The sequence below is a fragment of the Linepithema humile genome, chromosome 6 (assembly GCF_040581485.1).
Source record: "Linepithema humile isolate Giens D197 chromosome 6, Lhum_UNIL_v1.0, whole genome shotgun sequence".
Classification (NCBI taxonomy): domain Eukaryota; kingdom Metazoa; phylum Arthropoda; class Insecta; order Hymenoptera; family Formicidae; genus Linepithema; species Linepithema humile.
In genome coordinates, this window is record NC_090133.1 from 23988184 (window position 1) to 24012968 (window position 24785).

General features: G+C 27.1%; 5 protein-coding genes across 14 annotated transcripts; all 5 read right to left on the bottom strand.

The window, feature by feature from the left end:
• Positions 1–1708: 1708 nt before the first annotated feature.
• LOC105672092 (uncharacterized) lies at positions 1709–4368 on the bottom strand. 2 transcript variants are annotated; one of them, XM_067358349.1, is made up of 6 exons: positions 4215–4368; positions 3323–4025; positions 3071–3160; positions 2509–2775; positions 2312–2424; positions 1709–2085 (listed from the first exon to the last, which is right to left on the bottom strand). In XM_067358349.1, the coding sequence occupies exons 2-6, from the start codon at positions 3390–3392 to the stop codon at positions 2071–2073; spliced, it is 555 nt and encodes a 184-aa protein (XP_067214450.1). In that variant the 5' UTR covers positions 3393–4025; positions 4215–4368; the 3' UTR covers positions 1709–2070. The 2 variants fall into 2 exon arrangements, with proteins under 2 accessions (XP_067214450.1, XP_067214449.1); XM_067358348.1 differs by having other exon boundaries at positions 2269–2424; positions 4215–4367.
• Positions 4369–5625: 1257 nt separating this feature from the next.
• Positions 5626–13688, bottom strand: LOC105672090 (uncharacterized). 7 transcript variants are annotated; one of them, XM_067358341.1, is made up of 13 exons: positions 13560–13688; positions 12284–12373; positions 11707–11973; positions 11466–11621; positions 10157–11277; positions 9775–9864; positions 9362–9472; positions 8966–9122; positions 8094–8775; positions 7842–7931; positions 7284–7550; positions 7044–7199; positions 6480–6860 (listed from the first exon to the last, which is right to left on the bottom strand). In XM_067358341.1, the coding sequence occupies exons 1-5, from the start codon at positions 13627–13629 to the stop codon at positions 11126–11128; spliced, it is 735 nt and encodes a 244-aa protein (XP_067214442.1). In that variant the 5' UTR covers positions 13630–13688; the 3' UTR covers positions 6480–6860; positions 7044–7199; positions 7284–7550; positions 7842–7931; positions 8094–8775; positions 8966–9122; positions 9362–9472; positions 9775–9864; positions 10157–11125. The 7 variants fall into 7 exon arrangements, with proteins under 7 accessions (XP_067214446.1, XP_067214447.1, XP_067214442.1 ...); XM_067358343.1 differs by having other exon boundaries at positions 7087–7199; positions 9240–9472; XM_067358340.1 differs by having other exon boundaries at positions 9240–9472.
• Positions 13689–14310: 622 nt separating this feature from the next.
• Positions 14311–16039, bottom strand: LOC137000830 (uncharacterized). The gene is made up of 5 exons (XM_067358353.1): positions 15923–16039; positions 15555–15644; positions 15082–15348; positions 14844–14996; positions 14311–14656 (listed from the first exon to the last, which is right to left on the bottom strand). Exons 1-5 carry the CDS (start codon positions 15990–15992, stop codon positions 14508–14510), a joined length of 729 nt encoding a protein of 242 aa, XP_067214454.1. The 5' UTR covers positions 15993–16039; the 3' UTR covers positions 14311–14507.
• A 2032-nt stretch (positions 16040–18071) lies between these two features.
• Positions 18072–20964, bottom strand: LOC105672093 (uncharacterized). 3 transcript variants are annotated; one of them, XM_067358351.1, is made up of 6 exons: positions 20539–20959; positions 20224–20313; positions 19675–19908; positions 19390–19545; positions 18523–19199; positions 18072–18360 (listed from the first exon to the last, which is right to left on the bottom strand). In XM_067358351.1, exons 1-5 carry the CDS (start codon positions 20606–20608, stop codon positions 19051–19053), a joined length of 699 nt encoding a protein of 232 aa, XP_067214452.1. In that variant the 5' UTR covers positions 20609–20959; the 3' UTR covers positions 18072–18360; positions 18523–19050. The 3 variants fall into 3 exon arrangements, with proteins under 3 accessions (XP_067214452.1, XP_067214451.1, XP_067214453.1); XM_067358350.1 differs by having other exon boundaries at positions 19642–19908; XM_067358352.1 differs by lacking the exon at positions 20224–20313 and having other exon boundaries at positions 19642–19908; positions 20539–20964.
• Positions 20965–21699: 735 nt separating this feature from the next.
• Positions 21700–24696, bottom strand: LOC105672079 (uncharacterized). Its single transcript, XM_012366788.2, has 5 exons — positions 23407–24696; positions 23024–23113; positions 22503–22769; positions 22265–22417; positions 21700–22076 (listed from the first exon to the last, which is right to left on the bottom strand). The coding sequence occupies exons 1-5, from the start codon at positions 23474–23476 to the stop codon at positions 21928–21930; spliced, it is 729 nt and encodes a 242-aa protein (XP_012222211.2). The 5' UTR covers positions 23477–24696; the 3' UTR covers positions 21700–21927.
• Positions 24697–24785: the final 89 nt, after the last annotated feature.

Sequence of the window (24785 nt, forward strand, 5' to 3'; positions counted from 1 at the left end):
TTACGCGCAAAATTAAAGGAACAAGTTAGCAAGATAAATTTGTGCAATAGAAATTTGTATGTCGCTAAAATTTTAAATAATTCAACTAAAAAAAAATTATCAAAAAAGTCATTTAGAAAATTAACGTTATAGATTAATAAAATATTTAAAAATTTAGTAACTTAATGTATTTTAAATTCTGGAGTCCGGTTCTATTTTCCAATAAATATATAAAAAAATGTATCAATTTTATGGAAACAATTTTGAAAAAGCTACTTTCGAAAATATTCCTTGTTGTAATAATATATTGTTTGTTATATATATGTAATAATATATATTGAATAAATCTTTTGATATAAAAATCTTTTGGTTTAAAAATAGTTTAAAACTTAAAGTAAACTAAAAATTTTTTAATTAGTCTAGATATAATTTGAAATCTATTTATAAACATTTACAAAAGTTTAATTACTATTATAATTAGTTTTATAAACATTTCAATATTCAGACATCATAACATTTTATAGCAATTGTATATATAAAATCAATTTTTTTGAAACAAGCAATCGCTTTAACAAATTGTGGCCACGTTTCCTGTATCGCAAGTTTTAAGCAATTGAAGTAATTAATTGAATTTCGTTTACAGATGGTTACAGGTGCTAGTAAGTAAAAATAAAAATAGGGTATAATAGTAGTAATAAATTCAAAAAGTCGATTCTTTTTGAAGAAAAATGCTTCGACTATAATTTAAAAACAAAATATTTCTTAAATTGTAAGTTACATATAAGTAATCCGCTATTTGTAAGTCACATGTGTAATTGTATCGCACGCATTACAAAATTGAAATTATTAAGACTCCGATGATAAATATCAAAAATTAAATGTAAGGAGCAAAAGAGTCAGTATTAGTTGTTCGTACAAACATGTATTAAAAAGCAATAAACAAACTTTTTTCTTGTAATCCTTCTTCTGCGTAACACATAAAAAATCGTACATATCATTAAAATATTACAAGAAGCATGCATTTTATAACGTATAATTAAAAAATAATTTATGAAATAAGATGCATAAGAATACAAAAAAACCTGATTAACATATTTACGATAATACTTAAGAAAACAGCAACGCAATTTATAAAAACTTTATAGTCATCATGTTTATACGAGAAACTAGCACTGACTCTTTTGCTTCTTACACTTAAATTTCAAATATGTTTATATTTATTAATTGTACATATTGCTTAAACAGATTTTTGTTCTTGGTTTGTCCTTTACTAGAACAATAAATATTATTATATTTATATTATTAAAATACAAATAATTATTTATACATATTTGAAATTGTTAAAGACACACGAAGTACGAGTTCTTCTGCTACACTAAATCCAAACACTACTATGCTGAATATACAAACTGCATATAGAAGATTTGAATATAGAACATCTTGTTTGTTGAAAATTAATCAGCGAATAATCATATATGTTAGACTTATATAACTTCTACAATCAAGATATTTTTAAACACGGTTTCTATCAATGCATAAAGATGCACAAGAGGCAAAAGTACTCAACATAACAAAAATTTTGTATCTTTATTTTTCTTTATATATTTAATACTTCTAACATTTTAAAATATTGGAAAAATTTTTAAATATCTAAAAAATAAATAGTTTTAAGTATTTTGTAACTAACAAATACAAACTTTTTTAAAAATTGCAATGAAATAAAGATTACTCTGATATATTGCAACATTTATTAGTCTGATTATTAAAACCGTGCGATACAATTACACATGTGACTTACAAATAACCGATTACTTATATGTAACTTACAATTTATGAAATTTAACATTTTTGTTATTTGACCTAATTTTTGCATTCTTTTGCATGAGTGAATGTACACTACATTTTTCGCAAAATCTAAGTTTATTTTTTAATCAATATCTTAAAAAGTATATAAGTATTATGAAAATATTTTCGTAAAAGAAACTTTCGAAAAGAAGCGATTAGTCAAGTCACATAACCACGGGTTCCATGCTTTGGCTGCTGCCGGTATTACTATACGATATAATGACGGCCAAAATTCATTCACAACATTCACGGCAAGATCATCTGCAAATAAAAATTTATATATAATAATGTAATTTCCAGAAAACACTAATCACGACAAAATTTGAATAAAACGGCATTGTATTTCAATAAAATATATATAAAGGTTAATAGATATTTACATCGTAAAGTCATGAATTATTAAATTTTAATATGTGTGCAATATATTTGAATAAATGTACTCACTGAGCTCTTTATTGCCTCTGACTAAATCAAAATATATCCTCACTTTTTTAATTGAAGGAGCTGCATAAAAATCTTCTACAGTCCATATATCATTTGCTACTGGGCCTTTTATAATCCATTTTGTTTCGAGGTCTTCCATACTTAGGTTGAAGGGCCCTGCCGCATAAATTATAATAGCAATATAAATATGATATTATAATGTTTTTCGATAAAAAAAATGCACAGAGTGTATTACTTTACCTTTGCCATTTATTGCGAACCCTGCTATATTACCTCTTCCAACAACATCACCAGAACCAGTTATTTTTGGCATTTGTGTGTCAATTTCCAAGTGAAAAATTTGGTCGGAAAAATGCGATTTTACAGCCAAAAAATGAGTTTGTGGTAAACCCTCACCAATGAAATTTGTTACGTTTACTACTGCGTGTATTACACCTCCTTCATATATTGCAGTCCCAGATTCATAATTTATTGGTTCCAAAGGTGGAAAATCAAATTCCGGGAGACCTGTCATAATAAATAAATCAATATTTGTATCAGTGTCTTGATATATAATTACGTATTAAAATTAATGATATTAGCGATATAAAATTAGTGATATATATATATATATATATATCAAAAATTTTTTTACTCCGTTTATATATAATTTAATCAATTTATAAAATGAAAGCTTCATTACTGTTATACCTAATTTGACAAATATTTTTAAGATAACAACATTTTACAGCGATTATATATACATATATGTATAAAACATGTAAATAATATAATCAAATTAATTGATTTTAAAAAAGTATACCTTTAATAAATTGTGGCCACGCTTCCTCTATCGCAGTTTTTAAACAGTCATCGAAATTAACTGAATTCCGTTTACAGAGGGTGATAGGTGCTAAATAAAAATAAAAAAAATAGAATAGAATAACATTAATTATATAATTGCTTGAAAAGTAAAAGACTTATTATTGCTTTTTTTATCAGTAGGATAATTAGTGTTGTGACATCTTTGCAAAGTATTTGCAAAGTAAAATGCGAAGTATTTTCAAACACTTACGAAGAGGCACTTCTTCTGCTGCGCTAAATCCAAACACTAGAACGATAAAAGTACAAAGTGCGTAGAACATCTTGTTTGTGGAAAGTTTATTCTTGAATAATGCAGCCAGTCATAAGCGTTGATTTTATATAGTTGCAGTCGTCAAGGTCTTTTGATAATGTATTTGTGACAATATGTATAGAAGAATACTAAAGCAGACTAAAAAACTTGTTATAGCGTATTTTTCTTCAAATATGCATATTACTAAGATATACAATATGTAATTGTAATTGAACATGTAACCATATATATGTACGAGTTCTTATTACATGTTTATTATGCTAATGTTACTATAGATTCTTTTAATCGTGCGAGATATACAATTATACATTAACTTACAATGTGTTGATTACTTAAAAGTAACTTACAATTTATGAAACCTAACATTTTTATTATTTGATCTAATTTTTGCATTTGAACAATTAAATGTATACTCAATTTTTCGCAAAGTCTAAATTTATCTTCTAATAAATATCTTAAAAAGTATATAAGTATTATGAAAATAAATTAAAATATTATGAAAATATTTTCGTAAATGAAACTTTCGAAAAGAAGCTATTGGCCAAATCACACAACCACGGGTTCCATACTTCGACTGCTGTCGGCAATATTACTCGATATAATGACGGCCAATGTTCATTCGCAAAATTCACGACAAGATTATCTGCAAATAAAAATTTATATGAAATGATGTAATTTCCAGAAAAAACTAATCACGACCAAATTTGAATAAAACAGCTTTGTACTTTCGATAAAATATATATAATAATTAATAGACGTTTACTTCGTAAAATCATGAGTTATTAATTTTTAATATGTGTAAAATATATCGTATTTGAATTAATGTACTCACTGAACTCTTTATTGCGAATATTATATACCAAAATAGAGCGTTAATTTTTTAATCGAAGGAGCTACATAAAAATCTACAGTCCATATATCATTTGTTACGTGGCTTTTTGAAATCCATGGTCTTTGCAGATCTTCTGCAGTTATATTGAATGGTCCTGGGCATAAATTATAATAGTAATATAAATATGATATTATAATGTTTTTCGATTTAAAAAAATGCACAGAGTGTAATATCTCACCTTTGCCAATTATTCTGAACTTTGCTAGCGTACCTTCTGCTTTAAGTTCACCAGAACCAACTATTTTTGGTATTTGTACATTAATTTCCAAGCGAGAACTTCATCGGCAAAATGCGATTTCACAGCCAAAAAACGAGTCTTTGACAAACTCTCACCAATGTAATTTGATACGTTTGCTACTCCGTGTATTGCGTCTCTATCAAATACTACGTTACCAAATTCAAAAGTAAATGGATCCAAAGGTGGAAAATTGAATTCTGGAAGCCCTGTCATAATAAATAAGTTAATATTAGTATCGGTATCTTGATATATAATTACGTATTAAAATTATTGATAAAAAATAGTGATATATATATATATATTGTAATTTTTTTTATTCTAACAAGATATAATTTAATCAGTTTATAAAAATTGATGAAAGTTTTATTACTGTTATAATTAATTTAACAAACATTTTTAAGATGACATTTTATAGTGATTATATATATATGCATAGTTCAGTTGTTATGAAAACATGTAAATAATATAATCAAATTAATTGCTTTTGAAGTATACCTTTCACAAATTGTGGCCATGCTTTTTGTATTGCGACTTTTAAACAGTCAGAGTAATTAACTGAATTTTGTTTACAGATGGTGATAGGTGCTAGATAGAAATAAAAATAAAATACAATAACAATAGCAAAAATAAGAAAAATCTGTGAAGTAAGAGAATTTTAAGTATAATTTGGAAATTAGATATTTGCTAATTTATATTAATTTATTAATTGCTTGAAAAATACAAAATAACAGACTTTTTATCCTTTTTACTAGTAGGATAAATTGTGTTGTAATATTTTTAAAAATGCAAAGTATCTTCAAATACTTACGAAGAGGTACTTCTTTTGCAGCACTAAATCCAAACACTAGAACGATAAAAGTACAAAGTGCGTAGAACATCTTGTTTGTTGAAAATTTATCCGTGAATAGTCCAGTCAGTTGTAAGCGTTGGTTTTATATAAGTTCCGTCGTGAAGATTTTTTTTAACAATGTATCGTGAGAATAAAGAAATAGATCAGAAAACTACTTATTTTCTTCAGCAAATATGCAAATTATTGAGAAATAAAATGTTTACTTGTATTGAACATATAATCTTATATGTATGAGTTTTTGTTACCTGTCTATTAAACTAATATTACTATAGATTCTTTTAATCGTGCGAGACATACAATTATACATGCAATTTACAAATAGCCGATTACTTATATGTAACTTACAATTTATGAAATTTAAAATTTTTAATGTTTGACCTCATTTTTGCATGATTTTTGTATGATTGAATATATATCAAACTTTTTACAAAATTTAAATTTATGTTCTAATGAATCTCTTCAAAAGTATGTAGGTATTGCGGAAATATTGTCGTAAAAGAAACTGTCGAAAAGAAGCAATTGACCAAATCACACAACCATAGGTTCCATATTTTGGTTGTTAATCGGTAACATTATCGATATAAAGACGACCAATATTCATGTGCAAAAATCACGGCAAAATCATCTGAAAATATATAACAAAGTGCTTTCCAGAATAAAGACAACTAATAATCAAGACAAAATTTGAATAAAACTGCGTTATATTTTCAAAAATATATATAAAAATTCATAAACGTTTACTTTGTAAAGTCACGAGTTTTTAATTCTTAAAATGGTGAAATATATTTGTATTAGCTTGCTCCCTGAGCTCTTTATTGCCATGGAATAAATCTACAAAATACAGCTTCATTTTTTTAATTGAAGAAGCTGCATAGAAATGTTCTACTGTCCATCTATCTTATTTGCCATTTGGCCTTTTATAATCCACGCTCCTTCGAGATCTTCCATAGTTACTTGCCATAACAAAAACTTGGTATCTTTATTTTTCTTTATATATTTAATACTTTTAACATTTTTAAATACTGGAAAAATTTTTAAATATCTAAAAAATAAATAGTTTTAAGTATTTTGTAACTAACAAATACAAACTTTTTTAAAAATTGCAACGAAATAAAGATTACTCTGATATATTGCAACATCTATTAGTCTGATCATTAAAACCGTGCGATACAATTACACATGTGACTTACAAATAACCGATTACTTATATGTAACTTACAATTTATGAAATTTAACATTTTTGTTATTTGACCTAATTTTTGCATTCTTTTGCATGAGTGAATGTACACTACATTTTTCGCAAAATCTAAATTTATTTTTTAATCAATATCTTAAAAAGTATATAAGTATTATGAAAATATTTTCGTAAAAGAAACTTTCGAAAAGAAGCGATTAGTCAAGTCACATAACCACGGGTTCCATGCTTTGGCTGCTGCCGGTATTACTATACGATATAATGACGGCCAAAATTCATTCACAACATTCACGGCAAGATCATCTGCAAATAAAAATTTATATATAATAATGTAATTTCCAGAAAACACTAATCACGACAAAATTTGAATAAAACGGCATTGTATTTCAATAAAATATATATAAAGGTTAATAGATATTTACATCGTAAAGTCATGAATTATTAAATTTTAATATGTGTGCAATATATTTGAATAAATGTACTCACTGAGCTCTTTATTGCCTCTGATTAAATCAAAATATATCCTCACTTTTTTAATTGAAGGAGCTGCATAAAAATCTTCTACAGTCCATATATCATTTGCTACTGGGCCTTTTATAATCCATTTTGTTTCGAGGTCTTCCATACTTAGGTTGAAGGGCCCTGCCGCATAAATTATAATAGCAATATAAATATGATATTATAATGTTTTTCGATAAAAAAAATGCACAGAGTGTATTACTTTACCTTTGCCATTTATTGGAAACCCTGCTACATTACCTCTTCCAACAATATCACCAGAACCAGTTATTTTTGGTATTTGTGTGTCAATTTCCAAGTGAAAAATTTGGTCGGAAAAATGCGATTTTACAGCCAAAAAATGAGTTTGTGGTAAACCCTCACCAATGAAATTTGTTACGTTTACTACTGCGTGTATTACACCTCCTTCATATATTGCAGTCCCAGATTCATAATTTATTGGTTCCAAAGGTGGAAAATCAAATTCCGGGAGACCTGTCATAATAAATAAATCAATATTTGTATCAGTGTCTTGATATATAATTACGTATTAAAATTAATGATATTAGCGATATAAAATTAGTGATATATATATATATATATCAAAAATTTTTTTACTCCGTTTATATATAATTTAATCAATTTATAAAATGAAAGCTTCATTACTGTTATACCTAATTTGACAAATATTTTTAAGATAACAACATTTTACAGCGATTATATATACATATATGTATAAAACATGTAAATAATATAATCAAATTAATTGATTTTAAAAAAGTATACCTTTAATAAATTGTGGCCACGCTTCCTCTATCGCAGTTTTTAAACAGTCATCGAAATTAACTGAATTCCGTTTACAGAGGGTGATAGGTGCTAAATAAAAATAAAAAAAATAGAATAGAATAACATTAATTATATAATTGCTTGAAAAGTAAAAGACTTATTATTGCTTTTTTTATCAGTAGGATAATTAGTGTTGTGACATCTTTGCAAAGTATTTGCAAAGTAAAATGCGAAGTATTTTCAAACACTTACGAAGAGGCACTTCTTCTGCTGCGCTAAATCCAAACACTAGAACGATAAAAGTACAAAGTGCGTAGAACATCTTGTTTGTGGAAAGTTTATTCTTGAATAATGCAGCCAGTCATAAGCGTTGATTTTATATAGTTGCAGTCGTCAAGGTCTTTTGATAATGTATTTGTGACAATATGTATAGAAGAATACTAAAGCAGACTAAAAAACTTGTTATAGCGTATTTTTCTTCAAATATGCATATTACTAAGATATACAATATGTAATTGTAATTGAACATGTAACCATATATATGTACGAGTTCTTATTACATGTTTATTATGCTAATGTTACTATAGATTCTTTTAATCGTGCGAGATATACAATTATACATTAACTTACAATGTGTTGATTACTTAAAAGTAACTTACAATTTATGAAACCTAACATTTTTATTATTTGATCTAATTTTTGCATTTGAACAATTAAATGTATACTCAATTTTTCGCAAAGTCTAAATTTATCTTCTAATAAATATCTTAAAAAGTATATAAGTATTATGGAAATATTTTCGTAAATGAAACTTTCGAAAAGATGCTATTGGCCAAATCACACAACCACGGGTTCCATACTTCGACTGCTGTCGGCAATATTACTCGATATAATGACGGCCAATGTTCATTCGCAAAATTCACGACAAGATCATCTGCAAATAAAAATTTATATGAAATAAATGTAATTTCCAGAAAAAACTAATCACGACCAAATTTGAATAAAACAGCTTTGTACTTTCGATAAAATATATATAAAAATTAATAGACGTTTACTTCGTAAAATCATGAGTTATTAATTTTTAATATGTGTAAAATATATTATATTTGAATTAATGTACTCACTGAACTCTTTATTGCGAATATTATATACCAAAATAGAGCGTTAATTTTTTAATCGAAGGAGCTACATAAAAATCTTCTACAGTCCATATATCATTTGTTACGTGGCCTTTTAAAATCCATGGTCTTTGCAGATCTTCTGCAGTTATATTGAATGGTCCTGGGCATAAATTATAATAGTAATATAAATATGATATTATAATGTTTTTCGATTTAAAAAAATGCACAGAGTGTAATATCTTATTTTTGCCAATTATTCTGAATTTTGCTAGCGTGCCTTCTGCTTTAAGTTCACCAGAACCAACTATTTTTGGTATTTGTACATTAATTTCCAAGCGAGAACTTCATCGGCAAAATGCGATTTCGCAGCCAAAAAACGAGTCTTTAACAAACTCTCACCAATGTAATTTGATACGTTTGCTACTCTGTGTACTGCACCTCTATCAAATACTGCATTACCAAATTCAAAAATAAATGGATCTAAAGGTGGAGAATCGAATTCTGGAAGTTCTGTCAATAAATAAATTTATATTAGTATCGGTATCTTGATATAGGTATAATGGCGTATTAAAATTAATGATAAAATTAGTGACATATATATTACAATTTTTTTTATTCCGTCCAGATATAATTTAATCAATTTATAAAAATTGATGAAAGTTTTATTACTGTAATAATTAGCTTGTAAGCTTAACAAACATTTTTAAGATAACATTTTATACATTATGTATACATATATATATGCATAGTTTTGTTGTTAGGAAAACATGCAAATAATATAATCAAATTAAATTGTTTTTAAAGAAGTATACCTTTAACAAATTGTGACCACGCTTCCTGTATTGCAGTTTTTAAACAGTCATTGAAATAAACCGAATTTCGTTTACAGAAGGTGATAGGTGCTAAGTAGAAATAACAATAAAATAGAATAACTGTAGAGAGAGACAGAGAGAGAAAGAGAGAGAAAGAGAAAGAGAAAGCAGAAATAAAAAAAAACTTGTAAAATAAGAGAATTTTAAATATAATTTAGAAATTAGATAATTGCTAAGTATTAAAATATTACTTTATTAATTATAAAATTGCTTGAAAAGTAAAAGACTTATTATTGTTCTTTTTTATCGGTAGGATAATTAGTGTTGTGATATCTTTGAAAGTATCTAGAAAGTACAATGCAAAGTATTTTCAAACACTTACAAAGAGGCACTTCTTCTGCTGCGTTAAATCCAAACGCCACAACGATAAATGTACAAAGTGCGTAGCACATTTTGTTTGTTGAAAGTTTATTAGTGAATAATCTAGTCAGTTATAAACGTTGCAGTTTTATATAGTTAGTGTCGTCAAGGTCTTTTCAATAGAGTAATCGTGAAAACATGCTTAGGAAAATAATAAGGCAGACTAAAACAACTTGTTATAACGTTTTTTCTTCAAATTTGCATATTACTAAGATATACAATGTGTAACTGTGATTGAACATGTAACAATATATATGTGTGAGTTCTTGTTACATGTTTATTACGCTAATGTTACTATAGATCAGTGATGAGCAATTCGTGGCCCTCCAACTACTTACCTACGGCCCGCCGAAACGGTGCACTTTATTTATTTATTTAGCTGAAGTGTAAAAATTTTAGCAAACATACCTCCCAATATTGAAAATCTTGTTGATGAGAAACAGAGCCAAATATCTCATTAATTAAACAGCAGTTACATATTTAATTCTTTCTGATAAAAAAAATATACATATGTACATATACCTGTGTAAACATACATTAAAGGTATTACTAATAAAAAGTAAATCAAATTTAAAAAAGTTTTATTGTCGAAAATAACAAATTCCACTCTATAAATTAAATTTTTTTTTATTAATATATTTAAGAATTAATATTGCGATCATTGCGGTCCCCATGGAATATTAGGTTTTCAATTTTGGCACACTGCAGAACAAAGGTTGCTCATCACTACTATAGATTCTTTTAACCGCGCAAGATGTACAATTATACATGCTACTTACAATTAATCGATTACTTAAATGTAACTTACAATTTATGGAACATAAAATTTTTATTATTTAACCTAATTTTTGCATTTGAATAATTAAGTGTGTATTCAATTTTTCGCAAAGTCTAAATTTACTTTCTAATAAATATCTTAAAAAGTGTATAACTATTGGGGAAATATTTTTGTAAAAGAAACTTTCGAAAAAAAGCGATTGGCCAAGTCACACAACCACGGGTTCCATACTTCGACTGCTGTCGGCAATAATACTCGATATAATGACGGCCAATATTCATTCACAAAATTCACAACAAAATCGTCTGCAAATAAAAATTTATATGAAATAATGTAATTTCCAGAAAAACTGATTACGACAAAATTTGAATAAAACAGCTTTATATTTTCGATAAAATATATATAAAAATTAATAGACGTTTACTTCGTAAGGTCACGAGTTATTAACTTTTAATATGTATGAAATATATCGTATTTAAATTAATGTACTTACTGAACTCTTTATTGCCGTCGAATATATCAAAATAGACCTTCATTTTTTTAAGCGAAGGAAGTGCATAAAAATCTTCAACTATCCATGTATCATTTACTACGTGGCCATTTATAATCCATGGTCCTTGGAGGTCTTCCGCAGTTATATTATAGAACCCTGCCGTATAAATTATAATAGTAATATAAATATGACATTAGAACGTTTTTCAATTTAAAAAAATGCACAGAGTGTATTGCTTTACCTTTGCCACTTATTCTGAATCCTGCTAGAGTTCCTTCTGCTTTAAGTTCACCAGAACCAGTTAATTTTGGTACTTGTACGTTAATTTCCAAGCGAAAAATTTCATCGGCAAAATGCGATCTTGCATTCAAAATACGTGTCTTTGACATACCCTCACCAATGAAATTTGATACGTTTGCTACTCCGTGTATTGCACCTCTATCAAATACTGCATTACCACATTTATAAATTATTGGATCCAAAGGTGGAAAATCGAATTCTGGAAGCCCTGTCATAATAAATAAATCAATATTAATACCGGTATCTTGATATGTAATTACGTATTAAAATTAATTATAAAATTATTGATATGTGTATTTAAATTTTTTTACTCTGTCCAGATATAATTTAATCAATTTATGAAAATATATTTATGAAAGTTTCATTATTGTTATAATTAATTTATCAAACATTTTTAAGATAACATTTTACAGATTATATATATTTATATATATAAAATAATGCATAGTTTAATTATTATATATATATATATATAGGAAAATATATAGAATCAAATTAATTGTTTTTAAAAAGTATACCTTTAACAAATTGTGGCCATGTCTCTTGTATCGCAGCTCTTAAACAGTCAGAGTAATTAATTGAATTTCGTTTACAGATGGTGATAGGTGCTAGATAGAAATAAAAATTGAATAGAATAACAATAGTAGAAATAAAAGAAACCTATGGAGTAAGAGTATTTTGAATATAATTTAGAAATTAGTCATTTACTACACTGAGAAAAATGGTTTTATTATATTAATAAAATACTTTTAGTTGAGCGTATTTTTGTTAAACAAAACAGAATTTCTGGTTATCATAACAAGATTTTACATTTTATAACTACACCGGTTGATTAACTTTACTATAAAGATCTGATTAACTGTTTTCTTGTTGAATCTACAAAATTTCTTGTTATATTTACATAAATCGCAGCGCTCTGCAATAGTTTCGTCATTATTCACTGAACGGTTGATCAACTGTTCGCCGCATTCATTTTTTACATTGCTATTGCGTTTTCGCTACTCGCGGCGCAGTAGCAGTGTAGCAAATGCAATCGGAGCAGTCTCAACTGATCTCGCTGACAGTTTACGTCGCGTCGTGGAATCTATTACGGAATATTAGTTAGGCTGATAGCAGAGAATGAGACGTAAGTCGTAGTCGTGGACGTATGGTAAGGCAGAGAAAAACGTAATTCGTAAAAGGCTATTGTGTGAACGTTTCACGACTTATGTTTTTCTCTGCTTTACCATACGTCCACGACTACGACAGACGTCAGTGCTTACGTCTCGTTCTCTACCATCAGTCTTACATCCGAAAAGTTTTATGATCACATGGTGTTTTCTTTTTATAAAATAAATGTATACCAGTGATGCAGTATTTCCTATCGGGCTCGGGAGCCGGGAGCCCGGTAGGAAACATCGCATCACTGAGTATACTTTAAACCAAAATATATTATTATTTTAAAAAAACCACATCTATCCGAACTCGTTTCTTAACTACAAAGTTATGTTAACCTAATAAATCGATATAGTAAAGTTAACAAGAAATTTTGGTAGATTTAAACAGAATGGAATTAACCAGAATCCTCTGGTAATTCCAATAAGAAATTGGTTTCGCGCAAATTTTCGAACAAATGGACTAGTAGAATCAACCAGAAGTTTTTATAGTGCAACAAAACTTTTTTTCCAGTGTAAGTTTATATACTAATTTGTTAAATGTATTGCTTGAAAAATGAAGGACATTATTTTCTTTAATTTGTATGATATATAATATTGTAATATTTTTTTAAAATACAAAGTATTTTCAAATACTTACAAAGAGGAATTTCTTCTGCTGCACTAAATCCAAGCACTACAACGATGAATATACAAAGTGCGTAGAACATCTTGGTTGTTAGAAGTTTATCTGTTAATATTCCAGTCAATTATAAGTGTTCGCTTTATATAGTTTTCGTTGTCAAGGTCTTTTTAGCACAGTTGTCGTTAAAATGTATTGAAGAGGATAAAAAAAAAGATAAAAAACTGTTTACTCTTTATAACGTTTTTTTCTGCAAATATAAAAATTGTTTAGAAATGGAATGTGTATTTGTAATTGCACAGGTAGCCTTATATATGTATGTATGAGTTCTTATTATACGTGTTTATTAAGCTAATATTATTATAATTTTTTTTAACCGTGTGAAACATACAACTATACATTTAACGTACAAATAGCCGATTACTTAAATGTAACTCACAATGTATGAAACATAAAATTTTGGTTCTTTGACTTAATTTTTGCATTTGCATGATTAAATGTATATTAAATTTTTTGCAAAGTTTAAATTTATTTTATATATATATAATAAGTATCTCAAAAAGTATATAAGTATTATGAAAATTAAATAATATATAAGGCTCAGTAGATTATTAAAATCAATTAAAATCAATAGGAGCGTAAAGAGCCATAATGCTGGTTAGTCGTGCGAAGGTTAAGATATTTTCATTAAATTATTTACATCAAACGTTTCGACCTGCCATCAGGCCTTCTTCAGTGTACAATAGTAAAAATACAAATAAAACAAAATTTGCTCGCAAAATTCAAGACAGTGTGAAAGATGTGGAAGACATAAAAAACATCTTTTCCACCCAACTGTGGTTTTGTAGAAAAAATCAGAATTAAATTGAAATCATGTTAAAGCGCTGGTCCAAATAGAGAGGACCAGGTGGAAAACAGAGAACAGATAGTTTTATCATTTTGAAAGTCAAGCTCTTAATGTCTGGATTATGGAAATATTTTTGTAAAAGAAACTTTCGAAAAGAAGCGATTAGCCAAGTCACACATCCACGGATTCAACATTTTTACTCCTGCAGGCAACATTACTGGATATAGTAACGACGAAAATACATTTATACCTTTCACGACAACATCATCTGCAAATAAAAATTTATATGTAATAATGTAAATTCCAGAAAAACTGATCACGACAAAGTTTGAATAAAACAGCTTTATATTTTTGATAAAATATATATAAAAATTAATAAACGTTTACTTCGTAAAGTCACGAGTTATTAATGTTTAATATGTGTGTAATATATCGTATTTGAATTAATGTCTCACTGAATTCTTTATTGTCGAGTATATCAAAGTAGAGCGTGATTTTTTTAATCGTAGGAGTTGCATAAAAATCTTCTACAGTCCATGTATCATTTGTTACGTGGCCTTTTATAATCCATTCAACTTGCAGACCTTCCATAGTTACATTGAATGGCCCTGCCGCATAAATTATAATAGTAATATAAATATGACATTAGAACGTTTTTCAATTTAAAAAAATGCACAGAGTGTACTGCTTTACCTTTGCCACTTATTCTGTATCCTATTATAGTTCCTTTTGCTTCAAGTTCACCGGAACCAGTTAATTTTGGTATTTGTACGTTAATATTCAAGCGAAAAACTTTGTCGGCAAAATGCGATCTTACACCCAAAAAACGTGTCTTTGCATAACCCTCACCAATGAAATTTGATACGTTTGCTACTCCATCTACTAAACCTCTATCAAATACTGCTTTACCATATTCATAAAAGAATGGATCCAAAGGTGGAAAATCGAATTCTGGAAGCCCTGTCATAATAAATAAATCAATATTAGTATCGGTATCTTGATATTTAATCAATTTACAAAAATTGATGAAAGTTTTATTACTATAGTAATTAGTTTAACAAACATTTTTAAGATATATATATATATATATACATATATGCATAGTTCAGTTATTAGGAAAACATGTAAATTATATAATCAAATTAATTGTTTTTAAAGAAGTATACCTTTAACAAATTGTGGCCACGCTTCCTGTATCGCAGTTTTTAAACAGTCATCGAAATTAACTGAATTTCGTTTACAGAGGGTGATAGGTGCTAAGTAGATATAAAAATAGATTAGAATAACAGTAGGGAGAAAAAGAGAGAGAGAGAGAGAAAGAAAGCAGAAACAAAAAAAACTTGTAAAGTAAGAGAATTTTGAATATAATTTAGAAATCGGATAATTGCTAAGTATTTATATTAATTTATTAATTATAATTACTTAAAAAATAAAAAACTTATTATTGCTCTTTTTTATCAGTAGGATAATTAGTGTTGTGTTATCTTTGCAAAGTATTTGCAAAGTAAAATGCGAAGTATTTTCAAACACTTACGAAGAGGCACTTCTTCTGCTGCGCTAAATCCAAACACCACAATGATAAATGTACAAAGTGTGTAGAACATCTTCCTTGTTGAAAGTTTATTCGTGAATAATCGAGTTAGTTATAAGCGTGGTTTTATATGGTTCCAGTCAAGGTTGTTTGGTGAAAGCAGTCGTGAAGACTTGTATAGGAGATTAATAAAGTAGACTAAATAACTTGTTCTAACTGTTCTTTTTCCAATATGCATATTTTTGAGGAAATATAGCAATGCGTATTACTTTTCCTTTCACTACGCGTTGTTATTCTTCGTTGCCGTGCGATCCTCGTTGCTGTCATGCCTAGAGCGTACAGTTTATGATTTAGCCACGCGCAACGTGCGATTATTCGTCAATCCGTTTTAATTAATATCTCAATTATTATTGTGAAAATTGCAAATTGGTAAAGGACTTTTTTATTCAGTTTACCGCACTCTACCCGCACACGAGCGTTGGCACGAACATTATGAAACACCCTGTATAAACAACACAACATTTAATCTTCTTTTTTATATAAATTAATATATTTTTTTTAATTCCTATTCCATTTTATTTATACGATGTAAGTTTTGTATTAAAGAAGGAAAATATATTTTATTTTTAATATTTGTCATATATATATTAAAGTTTTAATAACGTTAGATAAATTTTATAGAAATATTTTTGAGAAGAATACTGCAGAGAACAAGAAATTGGTTAAACCTGTCAATTACGGGTTCAATGTATTCACTGTTACTGGCAACGTTGCTTGATATAGCGGACGCCAATATTCTTTTACAAAAATTATGGCAACTTTATCTACAAATAAATATTTATATTTATCAATGTGTTCTAGAAGCAGTAAATAAGAATAAAAGCATAATATGGGTGTTTCCAAAAGACAGGCAAACTAAATTTATTATTTATGTAACTTTAAATAGAATTTTACTTTTAAAAGAGTGATTTCTGTTTTGCAAAATTAGTTGCAAAAATAAATAATGTTATTATTTTACCCATGAATTTATATATTTTACCTATTGTCTCGATCATCGCCACGAAAACACAACTCTCCTATACTTATTAGATTATGTTCTTACACTATATTTCTACATTATCTTCCTACACACACAAATAATTATGATAGCTTCTCCAACTATACTGCTGTTCGAACGTATATCATATTTACTTTAAGATATTCATATTGTGAAAGGATTTAAATGAGTTACTTAAGAAACATTTAGCAGCCATATATATATACATATAAATTTTCTGATTTTTTAAGCAATCCAGTTAATCTGATTATTTAAGAAATACCAAGAAAACTCGATATCAATTTATAATTATTACTACTACTATAAAAATAAATTGTATTTTTTATTAAACGGTGTAACATTTTTATATTTCTTAGTGTGCAATATAAAATTATCCTGACTTTTGGTCATACTGTTTTATTTTGTGTGTGTGAATTTTAAATTTCCCCCTCCCCCCCCTTCGAAAAAATATTGTGAATATGCCACTGTGTGCAACTTATTTAATGTGTTATTAATAAGTTCTTAATAAGTCCAAAAATTGGGTGCGTTTAAGTATTATTGTTATTGACACCGAAGAAAGCCTGACGATTTTATACAACCGTTTTATACAATTTTTATCGGTAGTAAACAATTTCATTTTAATAAAATATTTAATTATATAAATATTTTTGTTTAAATAAATTTTTATGTACTTTAAAAACATATAATAAAAAAAGAGTTACATTTGAACAAAGTTAATTTTACTAAGTTTCTCATTATCATTGAATAAATCATTGAAATAAATTTGCATATTATATTAATTGATGAAGATGCTACATAAAAATGTTTTATAGTCCACGTATCATTTGTTATGTTACATGTCCTATTATGTTAAATATTTCTTTGACATTTTCCATGATCAGATTAAAGTATTCTGTCACATATACTACAATTTTTACAAGCGATTTAAATATATTTTAATATTATTAATAATAAAATTGCAATAAAAATTTGTTAGAAAATTATGTTAAATTTTTAAAAAAATTTTATATTAATATAATTGAATTGTAAAATTGTTATTTATTTTATATAAAAAAATACGCACACATTTATTGTAATAAATTTATACAGTTATGATAATTTTTTTAAGATTTATTAAAATACATAAAGTTTTTAAAGAGACTTACGAGACGTGTGTTTTTTTCTCTTTTTTTTCGCTGTATATAATCCGAAGATTACAATATTAAACACGTTCGATGAATAGTTCAATCGACCATAAAAGCTGATTTTATGTCATTTTTACTTTCAACATATTTATCTCAATCAAGACTGATGAAGAAGAGCGATGTTGATCTCTGCATAAAGACGTCAAGTCAAACGGGGCGTCTTCAATTAACTGAATTCCATTTACAGAGGGTGATAGGTGCTAAGTAAAAATAAAAAAAATAGAATAGAATAACATTAATTATATAATTGCTTGGAAAGTAAAAGATTTATTATTGCTTTTTTTATCAGTAGGATAATTAGTGTTGTGACATCTTTGCAAAGTATTTGCAAAGTAAAATGCGAAGTATTTTCAAACACTTACGAAGAAGCACTTCTTCTGCTGCGCTAAATCCAAACACTAGAACGATAAATGTACAAAGTGCGTAGAACATCTTGTTTGTGGAAAGTTTATTCTTGAATAATGCAGCCATAAGCGTTGATTTTATATAGTTCCAGTCGTCAAGGTCTTTTTAACAATGTATTTGTGACAATATGTATAGAAGAATACAGACTAGAGAGCAGACTAAAAAACTTGTTATAACGTATTTTTCTTTAAATGTGCATATTACTAAGTTATACAATGTGTAATTGTAACTGAACATGTAACCATATACATGTACGAGTTCTTATTACATGTTTATTATGCTAATGTTACTATAGATTCTTTTAACCGTGCGAGATATACAATTAAACATTAACTTACAATGTGTCGATTACTTAAATGTAACTTACAATTTATGAAATCTAACATTTTTATTATTTGACCTAATTTTTGCATTTGAACGTATACTCAATTTTTTGCAAAGTCTAAATTTATCTTTTAATAAATATCTTAAAAAGTATATAAGTATTATGGAAATATTTTCGTAAAAGAAACTTTCGAAAAGAAGCTATTGGCCAAATCACACAACCACGGGTTCCATACTTCGACTGCTGTCGGCAATATTATTCGATATAATGACGGCCAATGTTCATTCGCAAAATTCACGACAAGATCGTCTGCAAATAAAAATTTATATGAGATAATGTAATTTCCAAAAAAAAACTAATCACGACAAAATTTGAATAAAACAGCTTTGCACTTTCGATAAAATATATATAAAACTTAATAGACGTTTACTTCGTAAAATCACGAGTTATTAATTTTTAATATGTGTAAAATATATCGTATTTGAATTAATGTACTCACTGAACTCTTTATTGTCCTTGAATATATCAAAATGGAGCGTAAATTTTTTAACCGAAGGACCTACATAAAAATTTTCTACAGTCCAAGTATCATTTGCTACGTGGCCTTTCATAATCCACGTTGCTTGGAGGTCCTCCACAGTTATATTATAGGGCCCTGCCGTATAAATTATAATAGCAATATATATATATATATATATGACATTATAATGCTTTTCGATAAAACAAAAACGCACAGAGTGTATTGTTTTACCTTTGCCATTTATTCTGAATCCATGTACAGTACCTTCTACACTAATTTCACTAGAACCTGTTAGTTTTGGTGTTTGTAAGTCTACTTCCAAACGAAAAACTTCATCGTCAAAATACGGTCTCACAGCCAAAAAACGAGTCTTTGATAAACCCTCACCAATGAAATTTGATATATTTACTACTCCGTGTATTGCGTCTCTATCAAATACTACGTTACCAAATTCAAAAGTAAATGGATCCAAAGGTGGAAAATCGAATTCTGGAAGCCCTGTCATAACAAATAAGTCAATATTAGTATCGGTATCTTGATATATAATTACGTATTAAAATTATTGATAAAAAATAGTGATATATATATATATATATATATATATATATATATATATATATTGTAATTTTTTTTATTCTAACAAGATATAATTTAATCAGTTTATAAAAATTGATGAAAGTTTTATTACTGTTATAATTAATTTAACAAACATTTTTAAGATGACATTTTATAGTGATTATATATATATGCATAGTTCAGTTGTTATGAAAACATGTAAATAATATAATCAAATTAATTGCTTTTGAAGTATACCTTTCACAAATTGTGGCCATGCTTTTTGTATTGCGACTTTTAAACAGTCAGAGTAATTAACTGAATTTTGTTTACAGATGGTGATAGGTGCTAGATAGAAATAAAAATAAAATACAATAACAATAGCAAAAATAAGAAAAATCTGTGAAGTAAGAGAATTTTAAGTATAATTTGGAAATTAGATATTTTTGCTAATTTATATTAATTTATTAATTGCTTGAAAAATACAAAATAACAGACTTCTTATCCTTTTTACTAGTAGGATAAATTGTGTTGTAATATTTAAAAAAATGCAAAGTATCTTCAAATACTTACGAAGAGGTACTTCTTTTGCAGCACTAAGTCCAAACACTACAACGATGAATATACAAAGTGCGTAAAACATCTTGTTTGTTGAAAATTTATCCGTGAATAGTCCAGTCAGTTGTAAGCGTTGGTTTTATATAAGTTCCGTCGTGAAGATTTTTTTTAACAATGTATCGTGAGAATAAAGAAATAGATCAGAAAACTACTTATTTTCTTCAGCAAATATGCAAATTATTGAGAAATAAAATGTTTACTTGTATTGAACATATAATCTTATATGTATGAGTTCTTGTTACCTGTCTATTAAACTAATATTACTATAGATTCTTTTAATCGTGCGAGACATACAATTATACATGCGATTTACAAATAGCCGATTACTTATATGTAACTTACAATTTATGAAATTTAAAATTTTTAATGTTTGACCTCATATTTGCATGATTTTTGTATGATTGAATATATATCAAACTTTTCACTAAATTTAAATTTATGTTCTAATGAATGTCTTCAAAAGTATGTAGGTATTGCGGAAATATTGTCGTAAATGAAACTGTCGAAAAGAAGCAATTGACCAAATCACACAAGCATAGGTTCCATATTTTGGTTGTTAATCGGTAACATTATCGATATAAAGACGACCAATATTCGTATGCAAAAATCACGGTAAAATCATCTGAAAATATATAACAAAGTGCTTTCCAGAATAAAGACAACTAATAATCGAAACAAAATTTGAATAAAACTGCATTATATTTTCAAAAATATATATAAAAATTCATAAACGTTTACTTTGTAAAGTCACGAGTTTTTAATTCTTAAAATGGTGAAATATATTTGTATTAGCTTGCTCCCTGAGCTCTTTATTGCCATGGAATAAATCTACAAAATACAGCTTTATTTTTTTAATTGAAGAAGCTGCATAGAAATGTTCTACTGTCCATCTATCTTATTTGCCATTTGGCCTTTTATAATCCTCGCTCCTTCGAGATCTTCCATAGTTATTTACCATAACAAAAACTTGGTATCTTTATTTTTTTTTATATATTTAATACTTTTAACATTTTTAAATACTGGAAAAATTTTTAAATATCCAAAAAATTAATAGCCTTTTAAGTATTTTGTAACTAACTAATACAAACTTTTTTAAAAATTGCAACGAAATAAAGATTACTCTGATATATTGCAACATTTATTAGTTTGATCATTAAAACCGTGCGATACAATTACACATGTGACTTACAAATAGCCGATTACTTATATGTAACTTACAATTTGAGAAATTTAACATTTTTGTTATTTGACCTAATTTTGGCATTTGCATGATTGAATGTATATTAAATTTTTTGCAAAATCTAAATTTATTTTATAATAAGTATCTCAAAAAGTATATAAGTATTATGGAAATATTTTCGTAAAAGAAACTTTCGAAAAGAAGCGATTGGCCAAGTCACACATCCACGGATTCCACGTTTTTGCTGCTGTTGGCAACATTGCTCGATATAGTGACGGCCAAAATGCATTTATAAAATTCACGACAAAGTCATCTGCAAATAAAAATTTATATGTAATAATGTAATTTCCAGAAAAACTGATCACGACAAAGTTTGAATAAAACAGCTTTATATTTTCGATAAAATATATATAAAAATTAATAAACGTTTACTTCGTAAAGTCACGAGTTATTAATTTTTAATATGTGTGTAATATATCGTATTCAAATTAATGTACTCACTGAATTCTTTATTGTCGAGTATATCAAAGTAGAGCGTGAGTTTTTTAACCGCAGGAGCTGCATAAAAATCTTCTACAGTCCATGTATCATTTGTTACGTGGCCTTTTATAATCCATTCACCTTGCAGACCTTCCATAGTTATATTGAATGGCCCTGCCGCATAAATTATAATAGTAATATAAATATAACATTATAATGTTTTTCGATTATAAAAAATGCACAGAGTGAATTATTTTACCTTTGCCACTTATTCTGATCCCTGCTAGAATACATTCTGTTTCAAGTTCACCAGTACCAACTATTTTTGGTATTTGTACGTTAATATTCAAGCGAAAAACTTCGTCGGCAAAATGCGATCTCACACCCAAAAAACTTGTTTTTGCTAAACCCTCACTAATGAAATTTGATACGTTTACTATTCCATGTACTTCACCTTTATCAAATACTGCTTTACCATATTCATAAAATAATGGATCCAAAGGTGGAGAATCGAATTCTGGAAGACCTGTCATAATAAATAAATCATTATTAGTATCGGTATCTTGATATATAATCACGTATTAAAATTAATGATATATATATTAAAATTTTTTTTATTTTGTCGAGATATAATTTAATCAATTTACAAAAATTGATAAAAGTTGTATTACTATTGTAATTAGTTTAACAAACATTTTAAAGATACTTATATGCATTTTTAAGTTATTAGGAAAACATGTAAATTATATAATCAAATTAATTGTTTTTAAAGCAGTATACCTGTAACAAATTGTGGCCACGCTTCCTGTATCGCAGTTTTTAAACAGTCATCGAAATTAACTGTATTCCGTTTACAGAGGGTGATAGGTGCTAAGTAGAAATAAAAATAGATTAGAATAACAGTAGAGAGAGAGAGAGAGAGAGAGAGAGAGAGAGAGAGAGAGAGAGAAAGAAAGCAGAAATGAAAAAAACTCATAAAGTAAGAAAATTTTAAATATAATTTAGAAATTAGATAATTGCTAAATATTTGTATTAATTTATTAATTATAATTGCTTGAAAAGTAAAAAACTTATTGCTCTTTTTTATCAGTAGGTTAATTAGTGTTGTAATATCTTTGCAAAGTATTTGCAAAGTAAAATGCGAAGTATTTTCAAACACTTACGAAGAGGCACTTCTTCTGCTGCGCTAATTTCAAACACCACAATGATAAATGTACAAAGTGCGTAGAACATCTTGCTTGTTGCAAGTTTATTCGTGAATAGTCGAGTCAGTTAAAAGCGTTGATTTTATATGGTTCCAGTCAAGGTTTTTTTGAGAAAGCAGTCGTGAAGACTTGTATAGGAAAATAGTAAGGCAGACTAAGAAACTTGTTTGAAATTTTTTTTTTCTAATATGCATATTATTAAGGAAATATACGAAAATAGCAATACTGGCAACGTTGCTTGATATAGCGGACGCCAATATTTTTTTACAAAAATTATGGCAACTTTATCTACAAATAAATATTTATATTTAGCAATGTGTTCTAGAAGCAGTAAATAAGTATAAAAGCATAATATGGGTGTTTCCAAAAGACAGGCAAACTAAATTTATTATTTATGTAACTTTAAATAGAATTTTACTTTTAAAACAGTGATTTCTGTTTTGCAAAATTAGTTGCAAAAATAAATAATGTTATTATTTTACCCATGAATTTATATATTTTACCTATTGTCTCGATCATCGCCACGAAAACACAACTCTCCTATACTTATTAGATTATGTTCTTACACTATATTTCTACATTATCTTCCTACACACACAAATAATTATGATAGCTTCTCCAACTATACTGCTGTTCGAACGTATATCATATTTACTTTAAGATATTCATATTGTGAAAGGATTTAAATAAGTTACTTAAGAAACATCTAGTAGCCATATATATACATATAAATTTTCTGATTTTTTAAGCAATCCAGTTAATCTGATTATTTAAGAAAAACCAAGAAAACTCGATATCAATTTATAATTATTACTACTACTATAAAAATAAATTGTATTTTTTATTGAACGGTGTAACATTTTTATATTTCTTAGTGTGCAATATAAAATTATCCTGACTTTTGGTCATACTGTTTCATTTTGTGTGTCTGAATTTTAAATCCCCTCCCACCCCACTCGAAAAAATATTGTGAATACGCCACTGTGTGCAACTTATTTAATGTGTTATTAATAAGTTCTCAATAAGTCCAAAAATTGCGTGCATTTAAGTATTATTGTTATTGACACCGAAGAAAGCCTGACGATTTTATACAACTGTTTTATACCATTTTTATCGGTAGTAAACAATTTCATTTTAATAAAATATTTAATTATATAAATATTTTTGTTTAAATAAATTTCTATGTACTTTAAAAACATATAATAAAAAAAGAGTTACATTTGAACAAAGTTAATTTTACTAAGTTTCTCATTATCATTGAATAAATCATTGAAATAAATTGCATATTATATTAATTGATAAAGATGCTACATAAAAATCTTCTACAGTCCAAGTAT

What these genes read in the sequence shown, in the direction of transcription:
- LOC105672092 (XM_067358348.1), bottom strand. Translation starts at nt 3,392, where the DNA reads ATGTTCTACGCACTTTGTACTTTTATCGTTCTAGTGTTTGGATTTAGC. An exon ending in GTGGCCACAATTTATTAAAG is followed by an intron (nt 2,776 to 3,070) that starts GTATACTTTTTT and finishes TTATTATGACAG; the next exon opens with GTCTCCCGGAATTTGATTTT. An exon ending in CAGAGGCAATAAAGAGCTCA is followed by an intron (nt 2,086 to 2,268) that starts GTGAGTACATTT and finishes TTTTATTTGCAG; the next exon opens with ATGATCTTGCCGTGAATGTT.
- LOC105672090 (XM_067358342.1), bottom strand. Translation starts at nt 13,629, where the DNA reads ATGTTCTACGCACTTTGTATATTCATCGTTGTAGTGCTTGGATTTAGT. An exon ending in ATGGCCACAATTTGTTAAAG is followed by an intron (nt 11,974 to 12,283) that starts GTATACTTTTTA and finishes TTATTATGACAG; the next exon opens with GGCTTCCAGAATTCGATTTT. An exon ending in ATTCAGAATAAGTGGCAAAG is followed by an intron (nt 11,622 to 11,706) that starts GTAAAGCAATAC and finishes TTTATACGGCAG; the next exon opens with GGTTCTATAATATAACTGCG.
- LOC137000830 (XM_067358353.1), bottom strand. Translation starts at nt 15,992, where the DNA reads ATGTTCTACACACTTTGTACATTTATCATTGTGGTGTTTGGATTTAGC. An exon ending in ATACAGAATAAGTGGCAAAG is followed by an intron (nt 14,997 to 15,081) that starts GTAAAGCAGTAC and finishes TTTATGCGGCAG; the next exon opens with GGCCATTCAATGTAACTATG. An exon ending in ACTCGACAATAAAGAATTCA is followed by an intron (nt 14,657 to 14,843) that starts GTGAGACATTAA and finishes TTTTATTTGCAG; the next exon opens with ATGATGTTGTCGTGAAAGGT.
- LOC105672093 (XM_067358350.1), bottom strand. Translation starts at nt 20,608, where the DNA reads ATGTTTTACGCACTTTGTATATTCATCGTTGTAGTGTTTGGACTTAGT. An exon ending in ATGGCCACAATTTGTGAAAG is followed by an intron (nt 19,909 to 20,223) that starts GTATACTTCAAA and finishes TTGTTATGACAG; the next exon opens with GGCTTCCAGAATTCGATTTT. An exon ending in ATTCAGAATAAATGGCAAAG is followed by an intron (nt 19,546 to 19,641) that starts GTAAAACAATAC and finishes TTTATACGGCAG; the next exon opens with GGCCCTATAATATAACTGTG.
- LOC105672079 (XM_012366788.2), bottom strand. Translation starts at nt 23,476, where the DNA reads ATGTTCTACGCACTTTGTACATTTATCATTGTGGTGTTTGAAATTAGC. An exon ending in AGCAGAAGAAGTGCCTCTTC is followed by an intron (nt 23,114 to 23,406) that starts GTAAGTGTTTGA and finishes ATTTCTACTTAG; the next exon opens with CACCTATCACCCTCTGTAAA. An exon ending in GATCAGAATAAGTGGCAAAG is followed by an intron (nt 22,418 to 22,502) that starts GTAAAATAATTC and finishes TTTATGCGGCAG; the next exon opens with GGCCATTCAATATAACTATG.